A 17099-nucleotide genomic window follows, 5' to 3' on the forward strand; every position below is an offset into this window, starting at 1 on the left:
AAGATCCAGCTGGAAGTACCACTGTGTAGGTGAGCTAGAAGCACTATTCCTTGCACAAGAGCACCTGAAAAATGTGGATGTTTCAGCACATCTTAGCGCACTTTCCCCCGCATTTTGGCGACCCTTTTCCGGCGAGAGCGGTGACGTCGTGGAATTTTCGCTAAAGGGCACCTTGCGAAATACTTGCGCGCACGTGGACGCAGATGGCGTGAGCCTAGGCGGAAGCGGAAGTGGAAGTGGACAAAGTCTGCCAAAAATACCTGTCGAGCTTTTCGACTCATTTGCGCATTTGTCCTGTCCATGGAAAAAAAAAGTTCTTCTCATCCAACATCGTCGGATTTTTTGGGAAGACTCCTTTTTTATACTCATTCCCGCTCATAAACAGGAGGCGATAATTGTTTGTAATTAAATTGGTTGTGTATTAAACCGCTTCTTCTTCTTCTTCCTTTTTTTTTGTTTTGTTTCCGGGACGTCTTCTCCTTTGTTAGTCACATTGTTGCATCTTCTCGGGTCAACTCTTGCATCATGGCCCCCCCTACTGAACCTCTAAACCTCGACGTCGAGGCTATATCTGGCATTTGCGGGTAATGACACATATTTCCCTCGCTTCTTTTTTACATTACTGACTTAATTGTGTACAGTTCCATCTCAATTGCTTGCTGGGTCGTCGTCTTCTCCCCACAGATCCTCGAGAATTTCCGTCGCGGCAGCGCCGATGGCCTGTCGCTACAGTTCATCATTGTTTGGCTGGCTGGCGATGTCTTCAACATCCTAGGCGCCGTCCTCCAGGGCGTTCTTCCGACCATGGTACGTTACAATTCATGGAAACTTCACTTGACAAAAGGTGCATCAAGGACCCTAGCTAATGACGTGACCCCTTCGCAGATCATTCTTGCAATCTATTACACCATTGCCGACATGGTCCTTCTCGCGCAATGTTTCTATTATCGAGGATTCACCTGGAAAGACGAGGTAGTGCCACCAACCCCGAAGCCGCGCAACCGTACCGGCGAACCAAATGAGCGGACAGGCCTCTTGCCCTCCTCGGCGATCGAGCGCCAGCGTCGAGACTCGGATTGGTCCAATCTCTCCCCCGCCGTGCCCATGCGCCCCGAATCCGCGCCCGCTCCCCCGCCGAGGCCCTCGACCGTCCTGCAAGCAATCGCCTGGAACACGACCGCCGTCTTGATGGTTTGCGCCGCCGGTGTACTCGGCTGGTTCCTCAGCCGCAAGTACTCCCACCCCGATGGGACCGACCACGACAGCAGCGACAATGATGCACTCTCCTTCAACACGCTTGGCCAGGTCTTTGGTTGGCTGTGTGCAGTATTCTACCTCGGCTCTCGTCTGCCGCAGCTCCTGCTCAACTACCGCCGCAAGTCCACCGAAGGCGTCAGCATGCTCTTCTTCCTGTTTGCTTGCCTCGGCAACTTGACCTATGTGCTCAGCATTTTTGCATTTGACCCCCGCTGTGAGGACAAGGTGTGCCGCCCTGGCGAGGCAAGCGCCATTTACGGTCGCTACATCCTGGTCAACTTGAGTTGGTTGGCCGGTAGCTTGGGCACCCTTCTGCTCGACATGGGCATCTTTGCTCAGTACTTCATGTACCGCAACGATGACTACGCGACTGACATTGAAGAGGAGGATGACGAGAGCATCGATGAGGACCGTTGGGACCAGCGACCGCTCCTGGCTCGCGGTGACTCAACCTACGCATAGAGGGCAGGTTGTCTAAGTGTCGTTGCATTCGTTTCAGGTACAGCATACATGGAAGTAATTCTGGCGCATCTTCATTTACACGGAAACAAAAAAAGAGGGAAGGGGGTCGTCAGTTTCAAAAGTTATGTATTGCATCACGGGAGTTTTGATATTTGGATGGCATTTCACATCTTCAATTAAACAAAATAAAAAAGGAGGCGGGTCCAAGAGGTAGATCATATGACATAGATCATTTGATACCTATAAACAAGAGAGAATATTTTCAGTTTCCAATTACTTTTCTCCCACCATTCTGAGCGATTGAACCAATCAAATGTGCCATACCCCTTACATCCACCCAATTCTCTTCCAGACAAAAGTAGCGCCTCCCATGAGGGCAGTCACTCCCGTAAAGACAATCAACGTTCCATAACCACTGCCATATCCATGCGCCGCCTCGCCTCTCCACGGGAAGCCCTTGATCAGAGCTTCGCTCAAAGGCCCAGAGATGACGTTGCCAACACCGCGTCCGGCGGCCAACATACCGAAAACCATGCTCGGGTCAACACCGCGCTCCTTCTCACGTTCGTATTCCGTGACCTGCTTCATAATACCGGGCCAGGCCGAAGTGTAGGCGCCGGCGAACAGTCCGTAGATGACGCAAAAGAGGTACAAGACGCCCAGGCTCGACGAGAAGCCCCAGATAAGAAAGGTCCCCAGGGTGGCGCCCACACTGGCGAGCATCAGGCACGACGGCGCCGAGAAGCGGTCGACCAGGTACCCCATGGCGATGCACCCGAACACGGAGGCGACGTTGACGAGCATGATGGTCAGCGCCGACGGGAAAGCCGAGGCGTTGAGCGTGCTCTGGGCGTACAAGGGCAGGTAAATGCCCGGGAGAAAGAAACCCAACGCCTCGACTATATTGGCGATTTGATGCAGCGCGAAGGGCCTGCCGAGGACGAAACGTAGGTTGTTGAACGGCCGGGAGTACACCGGCGAGGCCGTCATCTGGGAGATGGGCAGACGCGGCTTAATGAAGAAGGCAAGGGGCGCGGTAAGAGCGAAGAGCAATCCCGACCAGAGGCGGAGCGCCATGCGGAAACCCATCGTCCCGAGGAGGTATTCCATCAGGAGAGGAATGAGAACGCCGGCGAGACCGGTGCCGGACCACATGACGCCGTAGGCGAGGCCCTTACGACGGATGAACCACTGATCCATGTAGAGGATGCAAGGGCAATAGGCGATGGCGCCGCCGATGGCGTAGAAGATGCCCTGGGTCACGATGAGGTGGGGGACGGTCTGAGAAAATGAAGACATGGCGAGAGCGATGCACATTATCAGCAGGCCGAAGATGGGGGAGAAGCGGCCTTGGCGGGGGAAGAGGCGGAGGAGGCCGATTACGATGGGGCCCGAGAGATACATTATTCCCTGGGAGGAGTCAGATACTTCCGGGTTCAATTACAGACACATGTCTTGTCTCAAGTTTTTTTTTTTTTTTATGGGAAATCGTATATCTTACCATGGCGCAAGTACCGATGACGGCAATGTTGGCCTGTCCAGCAAAGGGGGGGTTTGTAGAGTAATAGTTCTGGAAGACACCAAAGGCAAAGGGAAAGCCCCAGACGAGCATCTCGATGAAGAAACAGGCAGCTAGGAAGAGCCACGCCTGTTTCCCGCCGTCGACGGGCGGGAGAGAAGAGAACTCATGGCTGAAGCGAGTGGTGTCGTCGGCATTGTCGTCGGCGCCGGAGCCAGACACGGGGGTCTCTGCGGCGTACGGGTCCTGATGGGGTGGGGTCTTGGCCGGAAGAGGGGCTGCTGGGGCCGGGGCGGGGCCCAACCCAGTGTAGGGGGGCAATTGCTGCAGCTCGGTTGCTGTGGAAGACGTGGCCAGGTAGCTGACAGGATTGAGGGAATCGAGATGCCGGCTCAATTGTCCTATGATGTCTGGGGATGTCGGAGATGGTGAAGTGTTCCTGCAACATTGATCGGAAACTTGCCCGGAGACATGTTAGCTTTAAAAGTCTGAGGGGGTTGAAGGTGTAGCGGGGTGTTGGTCGTAGGGGCGTACCCACACTGCGCCCTCCGGTTGATGGCTGCCGGTTCTTTGACTGGGGTGGTTACATCTTGGCCAGTAGAGGGCGCACGCTAATCTACATCGAAACCAGGGGTTCTTTCAATGTCGGCGCCACTAGTGGAAGGATTGAAAGACCTAATTCCGGCGTGTGAAATTTTCTCCTTTCATGGATTATGTCGTCTTCGGTTTCTGGTTCGATAGAAAAGATCACCGTCGATAAACAGCAGTCTGTCAGTCGCTACATTGGAACGAATGGAAGGTTTCGGCATGAGCAATTGACGCCTTTTCCAAGATTTGGGTTACCGATGCTGCTTGCAATTTCTTGTGCCAGTGGTGACATTGCTCGTGGATAACTTCTGTTATCAGTGTTAATGGTTTCCATGTTTGGCTGCTGACCAATGTAAAGAGGTTATGCGTAGTTTCCTCCTGGTTACCGTTGACAGGCATTGAGAAAGTTCTGCGTACCTACGAGGGCAGAGCAGAAGCAAACGGCCCACTAAGATGATTGACAATGCGAGAGTAACGACGGCTTCGGGTTGGTTCATGGCCGGTGCGTCCCGCATCTTGGATCGGCAGGCGTGCGACCCACCAGGTCCGGTGCCGGCCGGTTGGGTCATGCGGGGCTATGTAGGCCTGCAGGCTCCGCCACGAGCTTCTTGCTCTGTGTGTTGATGATGCCGACGAGTGAGAGCTTGCCAAGGCTATCTGGGTTTGTGGCAGTCGAATGCATTAGTAATTTTATCACGCTGGTGTGTGATGTTATCTATTCGAGTGATCTCTTCACTCGAAGCTTGTCCTTGCCCAGCGCTCGAATACTGGTCAACTTCAGCGTGATGGGAAACAATAATCCCCCTGCCGAGATTCCATCCTTTCAAACATTGAGGGCAATATTCTACTGTTTTGCTTTGCGGTTCTACGAGAGATCAGTGCGCTTGACGTGAGGCTAGTGCATAAGCTCGCGACATGACATTTTCGTCCCCGTACGTCAAGGCTCCCACTAACAAGCTCTTTACGCAGGTAATGTTAATCTCAATCAAAATGGCACATGACTAAAATGAAAAAAAAGATGAATCACAGCCCGACATATCGTACGGGAAAACATCACCATTGCTCTCTGACTCCAAACCTCTCGGGCCCCGTCCTCGGCGTACTGGATCCTGCATCTGAAGTCTCTCGTTTCGAGTTGGATCATAGACCACCCTCAACCCCCCCGACAAACGCCCCTAAAAAAATCCCAAACACCTCGCTTCCGACCCAAGCAACAGGATGTCTGTCTTGAATCGCCCATCGCTGAAGAACGTCTTGGGCTTGGCTAACTAACCCTGCATCCCCGTACTCGGCAATACCACGTCAGATCGCTCATCTGGGTAGGGTTTTGCAAGGGGAGATTGTCTCGGTTTCGGGCCAAAGGTTACTACTAGTGAGGAGGTCGACGACAGACCCCATTTATTTGCGATGGTTAATTAATATAAAATCCCCGGGCCGTCCAGGATCGCCTTTGAATAGTATTATAGGTCACCGAACAATTTAGACTCTTTCTAACAATACAAAACTCCGGGGGGTTACGTGGTAGCATGTTGATGATCATAAACTAGTCAGCCTCAAAATAGTTCAGTAGTCGCATCTTAATTCCCAACGTGCTCGTCTCATCTTTACTCCCTGCTGTCTCTTCCCTACTTAGGACGCCTGTTGGGGGAAAAAATTCACACTGCAGAGACCGAATACGCTCTTCATCCCAAGGGTAAGGGTGATGTCAAGGCAAATCTAGGTTTCCTTTCCGGTGCAACCTTTCTGACCTCACCCGTTTGTCAGACCGACGCATACCACATTTGGCATCACCCCTCGCTGGAGGTCATCCCCCCCCTTCTTTCCCCCACCATCCAAGGATCCCCCAACTTTGACACCTGTAGCCACACCACGAGGTCAGGCGAAGAGCATTGTCTCGCGCCGTCTCGCAGGAAGGGATATCCCAAGCTCGCATCACGCTACCTACCGCTTCACCTTGGACCACCAAGAACCAAAAAAGAGAAGAAAAAAAAATACTAGGTGAAGGACAGACATCGGTCAGCGCCCAAGCGCCAACGGTTCCCAGACACACCGAACTAACCACCCGACGTGCCGCCTGATCCAGGACCTCGTCCATCCTTGCAGATTTCCTATGATTTCCGCGTATGGCATACGACGGCTGTCGTATCATGCCGTGCATCTAATTCCTGGACCGGCCGTTCGGCTCAGTTTAAGGCCCACAGTCATCAGATTGATCCGTGTCTCTGCACCTGAGCGTCAGGTTGGACCGTTTACTGTTTTTTTTTTTTTTTTTTCCCTTTCTCTGCCCCCCTGTCTCTCTCTACTAGTACTCTCTTTGATCAGTCTGTCGTCCATCATGCAGACGGGGGGTAGACCCCCGGACCCACGCGGTCCACGATTCTCAAACCCTCTTATTGTTCTACGGACGTTTTTCGAATCTTTTGTTCATTATTTAAAAAGGGTTTCCCGCACCTCCGCGCGGCCTGAGCTGCTCTATCTGACGTTTTCCCCAAATTTTTCTTCTTCCAGCCATCGTGTCTGAATTTGTCCTGCATTCTTGACGTCTCGATCATCACCCTCGTTTATAGAAGCCTTCCAGCTTCAATCATCCAAGTTGGTTCGGACATTACACCAATAACACAAAACTCCTCGGTCAACGACTTGGTATAAGAGCAAATCAGATCTCGGTCCTCCCAATAATACCTAATCGCTCCGAGAAAGAAAGAAAAAAAAGCAAAATGCCGGACCAGGTCGAGTACAGACAAATGCCGAGGGAGCCCGCGCCCGCCGTGGTCATTGAACCCAGAATCAGCTCCGAACAACCCGTGAGTACCCACTGATTCCACCCACTCCTCCTCCCTCCAGTTACACTCTGTGATCTTCAGTGATGATTTCGAGCCCAAAACGACACCCATTCTCGGGGCCATAAAACATGAGCTAACTCAAGAACTATCCAGCGTCTGGCTGAACCCATGGCCGTAGAACAACAACCAATGTCCATCCGAGGAGGCAAAGGCGATGGCGGAGTAAGCGAAACCTCTTCCCTTCATCCAACAACCTAAACCGCCCCCCCCCCAAACCCTTCTTCTCCATGAGTTCTCTTCCATCACCTTCCACTCCCGCCCAAAAACTTCCGCACGTCTTGTAAAAACTTTTGTCGTCTTTGCAAATCACAATCGACGTCCTCAAGTCGTGTGGAAGCGGGGAAGGCTGATGCTAGAGACTCACCGTTACCCAAGAACGACAGCTAACAGACTACTCTTACGTCCTAAAGGCCATCTGCTGCGGCATCTGCGCCGGCCTTTGCTGTTTCGAGTGCCTCGACTGCTGCTGCTGCTGTTGCTAGCGGGTCCGTCCGTCTTTGCGTAGTGACATTGGCAGCTCTTTTTCTCACACACACACACACACACACTACCGGAGGGATTTTTTTTTTCTGTATCTGCAATGACGGGAGGCTTGCCCTGCTATTTGATTTCGGTTAGATCGTTGTGCGATTCGGCGTCGACGAACACGAAGCGACTGCTGCCCGTACCTGCGCAAGCGGCGGGCGACTTGATGAAGATTTCATGACTTTTACTGACGGAAGGAAGATGGAGGATGAGGACGCATTTAGATATATACCTAGGTGGCCATGTTTCGTGCCTGAGGGCACACATCATGTATCAAATCTGTACAAGAGCCTTTTCATTTTAAACAATTGGATTGGGTATTTCAAGCTATCTCACGTCGCCTTCGTGGCGTCGCTCAGCCGATACGGTCGTATCTAGACAACTACCTTCTACTTTTTACTCAAACCTCGACGCTAGAGGTGGTGGTAGTACACGGCGTCTATTCTGTCATGCGCATGTTTTGACTCCAGATCATAGATTCGTCATCCACGTCAGTTGCGTCTGAAGTCTATCTTTGCAACCTTTCAAGTCGTTTTCTCTTACACTCTGTAAGCACTTTACAGCTTGGAGCGAACCTCGTCGGGCCTAATTACGTTTGTTAGTCATCTGTCCAAGCTTTTACCAGGTATTATAGATCAACTCACTTCGCAAGCTTCTCAGTCGCCTTCATGATGGCACCACCAAGCTCAGTGTTGACCTTGGAGAACATCTCGTACGTGCGCGAGCGAACCTCGGGGTGGGCACCGGCAAGAGCGCCGGCAACGTTGTTGATGAAGTTCTTCTGCTGGCCCTCCTGGCGGCCGAGAACCTTCCACAGACCGTTGGCCTGCTCGTAGTCCTGCGCGGTAACGGGACCGAACAGGTCCTCGACAACCTTGCCAGACCACTGCTCGTGAGCGCTGGCAGCCTTGACCGGCTTGTAAGTCAGGGGGCGGAAAGTAGAGGGGTAGTTCTAATTTCATGTCAGCATACTGCAGGGTTTTCAACCGCCATGAGAGCGTGAAAACTTACGGGGTTGGCGCCGTAGTTTCCGTCAACGGACATAGCACCGTCTCTCTGGAAGGGGTTGAATGCGTTCAGCGGCTTGTTGACGGGGATCTGCTGATAGTTGACACCCAGGCGGTGGCGGTGGGTATCGGGGTAAGAGAAGAGGCGAGACTGCAGAACGGGGTCGGCGGAGGGCTCGACACCGGGGACCAGGTGAGAGGGCGAAAAAGCGACCTGCTCAATCTCGGCGAAGTAGTTTTCGGGGTTCTTGTTGAGAGTGAGCTTGCCGAAGGGCCGGAGAGGCACCTCGCTCTGAGGCCAGACCTTGGTGAGGTCGAAGACATTCCACTTGAACTTCTCAGCCTGCTCGGGGGTGAGAGTCTGAACGTAAACGGTCCAGCTGGGGTATTCGCCCTTCTGGATAGACTCAAAGAGGTCCTGAGTGTGCCAGTCGGGGTTCTCAGAGGCCAGCTTGCCAGCCTCCTCGTTTGTGAAAGTCTTGTTGCCCTGATCCGTCTTCAGGTGAATCTGGACGTAGACGAAAGAGCCGTCGGGCTTAGTCCACTTGTGAGTGTGGCCAGAGTAACCGTTCATGTGGCGGTAAGAGTAGGGAGTGCCGCGGTCAGAGAACAGGTGCATCAGCTGGTGGATGCATTCCTGGTGGCTGGACCAGTAGTCCCACTGGAAATCGGGGTCAGTAAACGCTTGTCAGTGCTGGAATTGGTTTACGAACCATCTGGATCAGTCAGTTAGCGATATTACAATGTGAGAGCTGGGGTTGAGACATACCATTGTGGCGTCCTTAAGGTTGGTCTGGGGGTGGCGCTTCTGGGTGTGAATGAAGACCTAACATAAAACCAGTTAGAAAACGGTTTACAGTAGTCACTTCAGAACTGTATTTACCGGGAAAAGACTGGGGTCGCGAATGAAGAAAATGGGCGTGTTGTTGTAGACCCAGTCCCAGTTGCCCTCTTCGGTGTAGAACTTGATGGCAAAACCTCTGGGGTCACGGGCAGAATCGGCGGATCCCTTCTCACCACCGACAGTCGAGAAACGGACAACGGCCTTAGTCTTCTTACCGACTCCATTGAGCATGTCAATGGAGGTGATGTCGCTGATGTCGTGGGTGACCTCGAACTGTGGTCACATGGTGTCAGTGTCTCAAATGAGAAATTACGCGCTTCTCGGACATACCTCGCCATAGGAACCGGCACCCTTGGCGTGGACAACACGCTCGGGGATACGCTCGCGGTCGAAGTGAGCGAGCAGGTCGATCAGGTGGAAGTCTTGAAGCAGGAGAGGTCCATGGGGACCGGGGCGCTGCCAGTGCTGAGCGTTACTGACGGGAGCGCCATTGGAAGTGGTGTAAGTGGGCTTCTCGTTGTAGCGGTAGGTGGAAGGGGGCTTCTCGTCGGATCCCATTGTGGCGGCGGTCTCTCAAACCGAAGAGACTTCTGAGTATTCGGATATGGGAGGATGAAAGTGGGAAGGGTTACACTGCTAGAGTGTTGCTTGGGTACTCGAGTACAAGTTGGAGATTAAGAAACGGAAGCGGCAATTGGCAATTCAGATCGAAAAAAGGTCAGAAAGGATCTCCAAGGGTCCAATGGAGAGGGAGGAGAAACATAAATACCCCAAAGCTGCTGCAGCGTAAAGAAAAAGATGTCCCCCGGGCAATCATCAAGCTACGATGGGCCTCGGCCCCTCCCCTCCTGCCCCAGTTCTCACTCTCCATTCTTTTCGGGTTTTGGGACCTTCTCCCACTCAGAACAGTCAAGTTACGAAGCAAAAGCTAGGGCACGACATGCGTCAACCAACAGGGATGCCATTAGATTTGAGAAGGTCCGGCACGCCACAACCAATGGAATGGCATATAAATGCAAGCTGGGGAGTGTTGAGGTCCACTGGAAGCTCCAGTTGAGATTTCCTAGCGCCCTTCGCCCCCTTGTAGCTCCACCCCTGCTTCTATGAGTAGTGTGTGCAACTGATTCAGCAGCCAGACGGCGCTGGTGGTAAGAGGCTTCCTGTCTTTGTTTTCTTCTGGTGGCGGGAAACATTCTCGGGTCACTTCCGTCAAGGCTTACCTTATTTTATTTTTCCTCTTTTACCTGAATAGGTGTACTGATCACGATCAAAAAGGAGAAGAAAAACTTGGACTATGATCCCAAATCTGTAGAAGACTCGTCAGGTATTCTGGCCAGGGTCATCATCCATATTTGTTCATCGGGCAAGGCCTGCTGCACTCATCCTCGGCTCTTCCTCTGGCCCCTCCGACAACGGCAAGGTTCCACAGCCACCTCTGCCAAGTTACTTCATGTCGGGTACATGTATTGCTGGCCTCCCCAGATGTTGCGGGGGAGATTTTCATAGCTTGCCTCAGAAGCGTCGACGTTGGGTTGGAGAGGCTCCCGTCTTCATTGATGCGGAGAAAACTCGCTGAAAGGGACAACAGTCAACATGGGTATGCCGGTACGGCATGCCGCCCTTGGAAAATGACCTAGTTCCTACGGACACATCAGGCCACTCATATGCAACTCGACGGCTAAGCTAGCTCTGTATCTGTACAAAATTCCCGGCGAGACGTCTGAAGCGGATAACATGTTGCAAGTCAGACAGCATGCCGATCGGCTTTGCGTTATGAGGGGGGAGGAGCTTGTAACCTTCGAGACTGCAGCTGACATCCAGACCCCGTCGGCGTTTGGACGAACTACTGGCATCCCATGGATACACACGAAAACTTTTTTTTTTCAAGATGCCGCATCAAAGACATAAATAAAGGTTGGCTAGACCATCCTTCATACGTTCGGATTCGTCTACGCCGGCCGGAGCCGAGCTAGACAGACAATGAGCCTCCTGCGGTGTATCTTTTCTCAATCAGGCAGGGCGAAAGAGAGCCCATGACATCATTGGCCAGCAAGAGGCAGGCCTTGCCGGAAATGGCCTATCGCGATAGCTTTCCTCATCCCCAGAGTGGAGAAGGGGACGGCAAAAGCTGTGTGAGTCGCCGAGGTCGCGACATGTCAGGAGTGTTTTTTTTATGTGGAAGAGGTCGCGTCCAGTCTCTACTCCGTCCAGTAACCGAACGTGGGAGTGGTTCCGTCTCGCGGTCTCACATGATCGGTTTTCGGTTGCCATTCCGTTGCGCCCGGTTGACTTTCCGACCCCCCTACTGGCTCTGGCTTCACTTGACCGCCCGACAGCAGTACTCCCTCGGCGATATCCCGGAGGTCACCGGCATTCCGTACTTTTCTTGGGCTTGCGTTCTTTTACAGCACTTTGAAGGTTTGTGAGCAAGAGTGTCGAATAAACTCAAATGGTGAAATCAATTGCGACGGGATGTATTGTTGTGATGCATGGATAGATAATCTCAGTAGAACCCTGGCTTTCTTGTACTACGTAGATTGCTGTTTTGTTCCGAGGCACTCCACGGCTAACTATCGCGGAGGTAACCACCGGAACCGACCGACCGACAGGCCAACAGCGGAATACTGCCGGAACGCAAAGCAGTAAGCTATGCTGTTCCGAGCGTGCACCCCTGTTGATAGAGGCCGAGCCCTCTAGAACATGCGTGGCCAGGATCAACTTGGAGGCTTTTTAGCGCTATTGCCCTGTTGACTGTCAACTGAAGCCTCGCCCGGGTTTGCTTCGACATGGGCATGGTGTCCAAGCTTCACGTGCCGACAGAACTCTATTTCAACTATGCTCTCTATTCGAACGTCTCGTCGCCATTAAAGCCACTTATATCCTGCTCTAGCAGTCTTGGTCTTGATTCAGCGCTTGCTTGATATAACGGCGACCAAATTTCAGGACTAGGTCCATGACAAGAAGCTCTTCGGAATACCTCCTGCCACTCTTCAGAGGTGGCTTACCAGCTTCTTGGGCATTCTTTGGGACCATTACTTTCTTATTCGGAACGGCAAGAAAACGGTGGTCGGATCGACGCTGTTCCGCAAGCATCGTTTGTATTCTTTTCGGAATCTTATCATCACTAGTAGCAGATAGATCTATCTGTGAGTAACATCGTTAACCGATAATGACTTGAGTTGGAAATGGAATAGCAACTGTTGCCCCATGACACAGTTGCAGCCTTCCGGTGACAGGTGGCTCTGCGTATCATCAATCTACTCCATGCTGGTTCCAGATGATGCCACAACGTAACCATGTTCAGCGAATTCACAGGCAACGTTCCGGAGGCCAGATGTGTGAGTTTGTTCGTCACGTTTAGCAGCAGCAATGAGCAAGGAATTGCGCTAGCTACGTGCACCGCCGGCTTGTCCGCTCCCCTCATTACCAAATATGGCTTTGAGGGGTTGCAAAATACTTCGTTCTATGTTTCATTCTATGTGGTTACGCCTTCGGGAAGGGGGCGCCTGACACCACTTCTCATAGACCTTTCAACCATTGTACACATCGTTTTAGCTCAGATCGACACGAGGACAAGCGCGACAGGCAAACGTGGCAAACTATCCGTGCCGGAAGAGACACGTCGCACCCGTATCCGACCCGGCTTTGAAGTGTGTTGCAATGAACCTGTTGAAGCAAACATAGTGTATCGTGGTCTGTAAGTGACGGAACACGGTGAATCACAAGTCTGCTTCGCTGCCGTGCCGCACAGAGAGCAATGACTCTATAGATCTTAAAATCATTTAAAACTATATGTTGGATTAAAAACTCCTGTACAAACTAATGGTAATGAAGCGTCCACGAAAGACATCTGTAGAAGCAGCCCATTCTTCACAACCCTTTTAACGTCGCCAACATGACTCTCATCATCACTTCTCTCATCGCATTCACAATATTCTCAGCAGCAGCAGCGGCCGGAGACTTCCAAACTCAGCCCCCCCTTGGCGGAATCCAACCCCCGGTAGACGGTGAATGCGCCCCGGGTAGGTTCATCTGCGGATGGGGATGCATAGCTCGGCACCTCCGCTGCTGCTCCAGGTCAGACACGGACGAGTACTGGTCCTGCTCGAGGGATGAGGCGTGTGGAGGAGCCCCAAAATACGGGTGTTTCCTGATCGACGAGCTTGCTCCGTCGCTGCCGCCCCTGACTTTCACATCTGTGCCGACCTCTCTCTCGCGCCCGGGCGGCGAGAGCTTCAACCCGACCTTTACCCTTTCCATCCCCGCCGGTTCCCCGAAAAGCACATCAGGGTCAGTGGACAGGGATGATACGAGCTCTCCCATGGCCCTGACATCTCTCACCTCGATGTCGGGCGCCGTCTTTATGCGTGAGACGTGTTTCTTCGATGCGGCAGCGGCAGCAGTAGCAGCCGAGGAAGGTGGACATGATAAATGGACGCCCGGGGACGTGTGCCCCCCTTCGTTGACGTCGACTATAGAGGTCAGCGGCTCGGATATGGTGGGCAGGGCTGAGTCCCGGATTGCTGCGGCGTTAGTAATGCTTTTGGTCATTGTTCTTGTTGATGGATTACTGTAATCATCAAAGGCACAAGGGCAGTTTGTTTGGCATGCCATGTAGTCGGTTAGTTGTGGGAAATTTGCAAGGTTTTTAAATCACTTCCATTTAACGTATTGCCAGACACTGTCCAACGTTGCTAGGTGTTGTTGGCAAAAAATATGTTATTGAAGCTCGCTAATGTACCCCATTACTGAATCTCAGATGACACCAGCAGTGGCTTACATTGCATTATAATGCACCTATTGGACTAATAGTACACCTGCAATGTCTTATTCGTGTATGCCCACAAGCAACCTCACACCTTGTACGCGAAGGGAATTCTCAACGTCGAATATCAAGGTGGCGGTTAAGGCATCTGACATGTAGATCAGCAATACCAACCGCGCCTCCTCGAGTGCTGGCAACCACAGAATACTTCTTTAGTCACATGTCGAACGATTTTACTACAATCTTGCTTTTCCGTGAGATGCACAGTGGCGACCACCTCTACCTAACCACTTCATCTTGACTGGGTGCTGGCTTACATCGACCGTGCATTGAGGTGGGTGTACTACATAGTATGGCCTAGATAGTTTTAAGACCATCTTGCGAAAGTCGCCAGTGCCGCTTACAAGCTGGACTAATTAGTATACTGGCCCACTGTCATTCAAAACCCTCTGGTAGCGTGGGGGCATGCTCCAGTTCGAAGCCTGGGTTGAGAGTTTTCCCAGCCATATAGAAGCAGAAGCCACGGAAGAACGCCAAACCCAAAGAGCATCTGGTCTATGACAGCGTCGCAAGCCGCATCACTTGCAGAGAAGGAAGGCTGTGTCAGAACAGAACCAGGGGCGCGGTACAACGTCCCCCGTGCTGGAATTAGAAAGACGTATAAACTGATAAAAGACAACGAATAGACTCAAGTTTTATCCTCTCTTCCCCGTTCCAGGCCCTTTGATCGCCTTATGAATTGTATCTGCGCAATACACGTTTGTACGACAGTCCATCCAGAACGCCCATGGTGGCAAGTGAGAATGGCCGTTGACGGAGCCTCCTCCCTTTTACGCCTCGCCTACAACCTCTTAAAACAAGAAGAAACGCTGATACTTTCGAGATCTGTGCGGACGCTCTGGAGTACCCTGCAGCGCAAGTTTCCCGCGAAACCAAGACGTCGATAAACACATTCCAATGCGCAGGTCTACCCAACTGAGGGGTTTTGTATTATAAATCGTGAGGGGCGTTATATATAAAGGATTCGAAGGGCTTGTTATACAGAGTTCAAGGATCGGGAACCGGCTATGACTCTTGGTTGACGGTTTGCTGTGTATAATGTTAGTCTGTGTTCCCTGTTCGACGCCTGAGACAGGCTGGGATGGGGGCAACATACGACAAGCCAGTCCATGCCCTCGGTCACACCACTGCCGTCAACGGCGGAACAGGCCATAATGCTCCAGTTGCGGTCGCGTAGCTCGCCCAGGCGCAGTGCCTCCGAGATCTCACCCGCACCCTTGGCGCCAGGCTGGTCCTGCTTGTTGGCAAATACAAGGAGGGCGGCATCTTTGAGCTCCTCCTCGTTGAGCATGGCGCCCAGCTCCTCGGCGGCGGTCTGCAAACGCTCAATATCGGTTGAGTCGACAACGAAAATGACAGCTGCCGTGTTGGCATAGTAACACCGCCAGTACGGCCGGATACTGGTTTGGCCACCCAAGTCCTATAGCGGATGCGCATGCGCGCCATGTCAGTCTCGTGCCCGCATGCGAATATAACTCGTGGGGAAAGGTTGCTCGCATACCCAGACGTTAAAGTTGAGGTTTTTGTAAGTGACGGATTCGACGTTGAAACCTATCGTCGGGATCGTGGTAACAACCTCGCCAATCTAAGAAAACGAGCCGTTAGTCCCAAGACACTTTCTGCATTTGCGCACCTATGCATGTAGCTGAACGCCAAGCTGTAGAAACTTACCTTCAGTCTGTACAAAAGTGTCGTCTTGCCTGCGTTATCCTACAGTTGCCAACACCGTGGTTTGTCAGCCTTGCATCTCTGCGTGTTTGAGGTTGCTGACGCCATGGGTGCGGCGGCTAGAGCGGTGCATTGCATACCAAACCCAGGATCAATATACGGATCTCCTTCTTCGACCACAAGAGGCCGGACAGCCATGACATGCTTGCGCCCATCTTGAAAGTTCTATTGTTTGGACAAGGTGCCCTTGGTTGTCTCGAGTAAGGAGAGGTGTTTGTGGGTGAATGTGTCGCTGCTACTGAAGACTGTCGCAGGACGAGGTACGCGGTTGGCCTCGGAACGGAGAGGGCAGGTGAGGCTAGGTAGCAAGCAAAAAGGTGGCTTGTTTCCCAAGGGACGACAACCAGCAATGACAGATACCGCCAGACCACAGAGTGGATTATGTACAATAAGAGCAGGATAAAAACGACAACCTGCTGAAAGGACCCTTAGGCACTTGTTCGGTTGCTGAAAGTCGTCGATTCGTCGTTTCGTCGTCTTGTTCAAGCTTGTTGACTTTCTTTGTAACTCGGCCGATGAACAAAGAACCGTTGCAAAAGAATCTTGATGGCCCCTAATGGTACGGAACGGCCCCCCCTAATTGACAGTTTTTAAGACATGCCCTGCATGGATGGGAAATCTGGGCGTTCAAACGGGTCCGCGGGCCTGCCACTTCTGGGATCGTCGGCCGCTCGAGCCTATCGGCATTTCAGGGATTATCACATAAGCAAGCTTACTGTATTACTTGATGCCTGAGGCACCAATCGATATTCCCCTATGACTCGCAAAGTGTCATTGTCTTATCTAATCAGGCGACAGCCGCATTCAGGAAATCTGGGGCGGTGCACCCATGAGGCGAGTGACTCCTGGAAAAGCGTGACCGCCCCCACTGCTTGCCCTCCCCGCCAATCAGGGCAATTGCGGGCTCGCTAACCTAGTACGCCTCGTGCACAAGAATTTCTGATTTTTAGAATCATCAACCCATCGGAGAACACTGCACCCAAAGGACTCGACCAATTTGATCAGCCAACAGCCGTCAAAATGCCGGTACGTGATGACGCCTTTTGGCTCCCTCGACGATGATGATATTGTGTCCGACCGATTTTCTCGAATAAATGCGCCGGCTGCACATGTCGCGCTCCCTGTGCAGCCGGACAAGTTGAGGAGGGGCAATATCATCACGATCGAGAGCCATGAACACATCCGAACCGAAACAGAGCGCTGACCTTTCAACTCTCACAGAGCCACAAGTCTTTCCGCACGAAGCAGAAGCTCGCCAAGGCGCAGAAGCAGAACCGCCCTATCCCCCAATGGATTCGCCTCCGCACTGGTAACACCATTCGGTACGATACACCTCCCGTAGCTAAGTCTGCCTCTGGATCAATACACAATGATCGCGGAGGGCAGACGAGCCAGCACGCACGATATCCGGCAAGCAACCGATTACTGACATACTCTACAGCTACAACGCGAAGAGACGCCACTGGCGCAAGACCCGCCTTGGTATCTAAATACCTCGCAC

At 52.3% G+C, this 17099-nt stretch overlaps 5 protein-coding genes across 5 annotated transcripts; 2 read left to right on the forward strand and 3 right to left on the reverse strand.

Annotated features, from left to right (window-relative positions):
• Positions 1-525: 525 nt before the first annotated feature.
• On the forward strand, positions 526-1719 carry CTRU02_213601 (vacuolar amino acid transporter YPQ3-like protein 2; the record flags this gene model as incomplete). The annotated part of the gene is made up of 3 exons (XM_036730065.1): positions 526-584; positions 642-807; positions 886-1719. The coding sequence occupies 3 exons, from the start codon at positions 526-528 to the stop codon at positions 1717-1719; spliced, it is 1059 nt and encodes a 352-aa protein (XP_036578326.1).
• Positions 1720-2046: 327 nt separating this feature from the next.
• Positions 2047-4395, reverse strand: CTRU02_213602 (major facilitator superfamily transporter; the record flags this gene model as incomplete). The annotated part of the gene is made up of 3 exons (XM_036730064.2): positions 2047-3129; positions 3221-3639; positions 4368-4395. The coding sequence occupies 3 exons, from the start codon at positions 4393-4395 to the stop codon at positions 2047-2049; spliced, it is 1530 nt and encodes a 509-aa protein (XP_036578325.2).
• A 3439-nt stretch (positions 4396-7834) lies between these two features.
• Positions 7835-9603, reverse strand: CTRU02_213603 (peroxisomal catalase; the record flags this gene model as incomplete). Its single annotated transcript, XM_070206092.1, has 5 exons — positions 7835-8146; positions 8206-8862; positions 8971-9027; positions 9085-9318; positions 9376-9603. 5 exons carry the CDS (start codon positions 9601-9603, stop codon positions 7835-7837), a joined length of 1488 nt encoding a protein of 495 aa, XP_070060124.1.
• A 5272-nt stretch (positions 9604-14875) lies between these two features.
• CTRU02_213604 (ADP-ribosylation factor 1) lies at positions 14876-15753 on the reverse strand (the record flags this gene model as incomplete). The annotated part of the gene is made up of 5 exons (XM_036730060.1): positions 14876-14899; positions 14967-15290; positions 15372-15455; positions 15542-15580; positions 15679-15753. 5 exons carry the CDS (start codon positions 15751-15753, stop codon positions 14876-14878), a joined length of 546 nt encoding a protein of 181 aa, XP_036578321.1.
• Positions 15754-16618: 865 nt separating this feature from the next.
• On the forward strand, positions 16619-17088 carry CTRU02_213605 (60S ribosomal protein eL39; the record flags this gene model as incomplete). Its single annotated transcript, XM_036730059.1, has 3 exons — positions 16619-16624; positions 16820-16920; positions 17040-17088. The coding sequence occupies 3 exons, from the start codon at positions 16619-16621 to the stop codon at positions 17086-17088; spliced, it is 156 nt and encodes a 51-aa protein (XP_036578320.1).
• Between the last annotated feature and the right edge of the window lie 11 nt (positions 17089-17099).

This window comes from Colletotrichum truncatum (genome assembly GCF_014235925.2).
Source record: "Colletotrichum truncatum strain CMES1059 chromosome Unknown Contig_0010, whole genome shotgun sequence".
Lineage (NCBI taxonomy): Eukaryota > Fungi > Ascomycota > Sordariomycetes > Glomerellales > Glomerellaceae > Colletotrichum > Colletotrichum truncatum.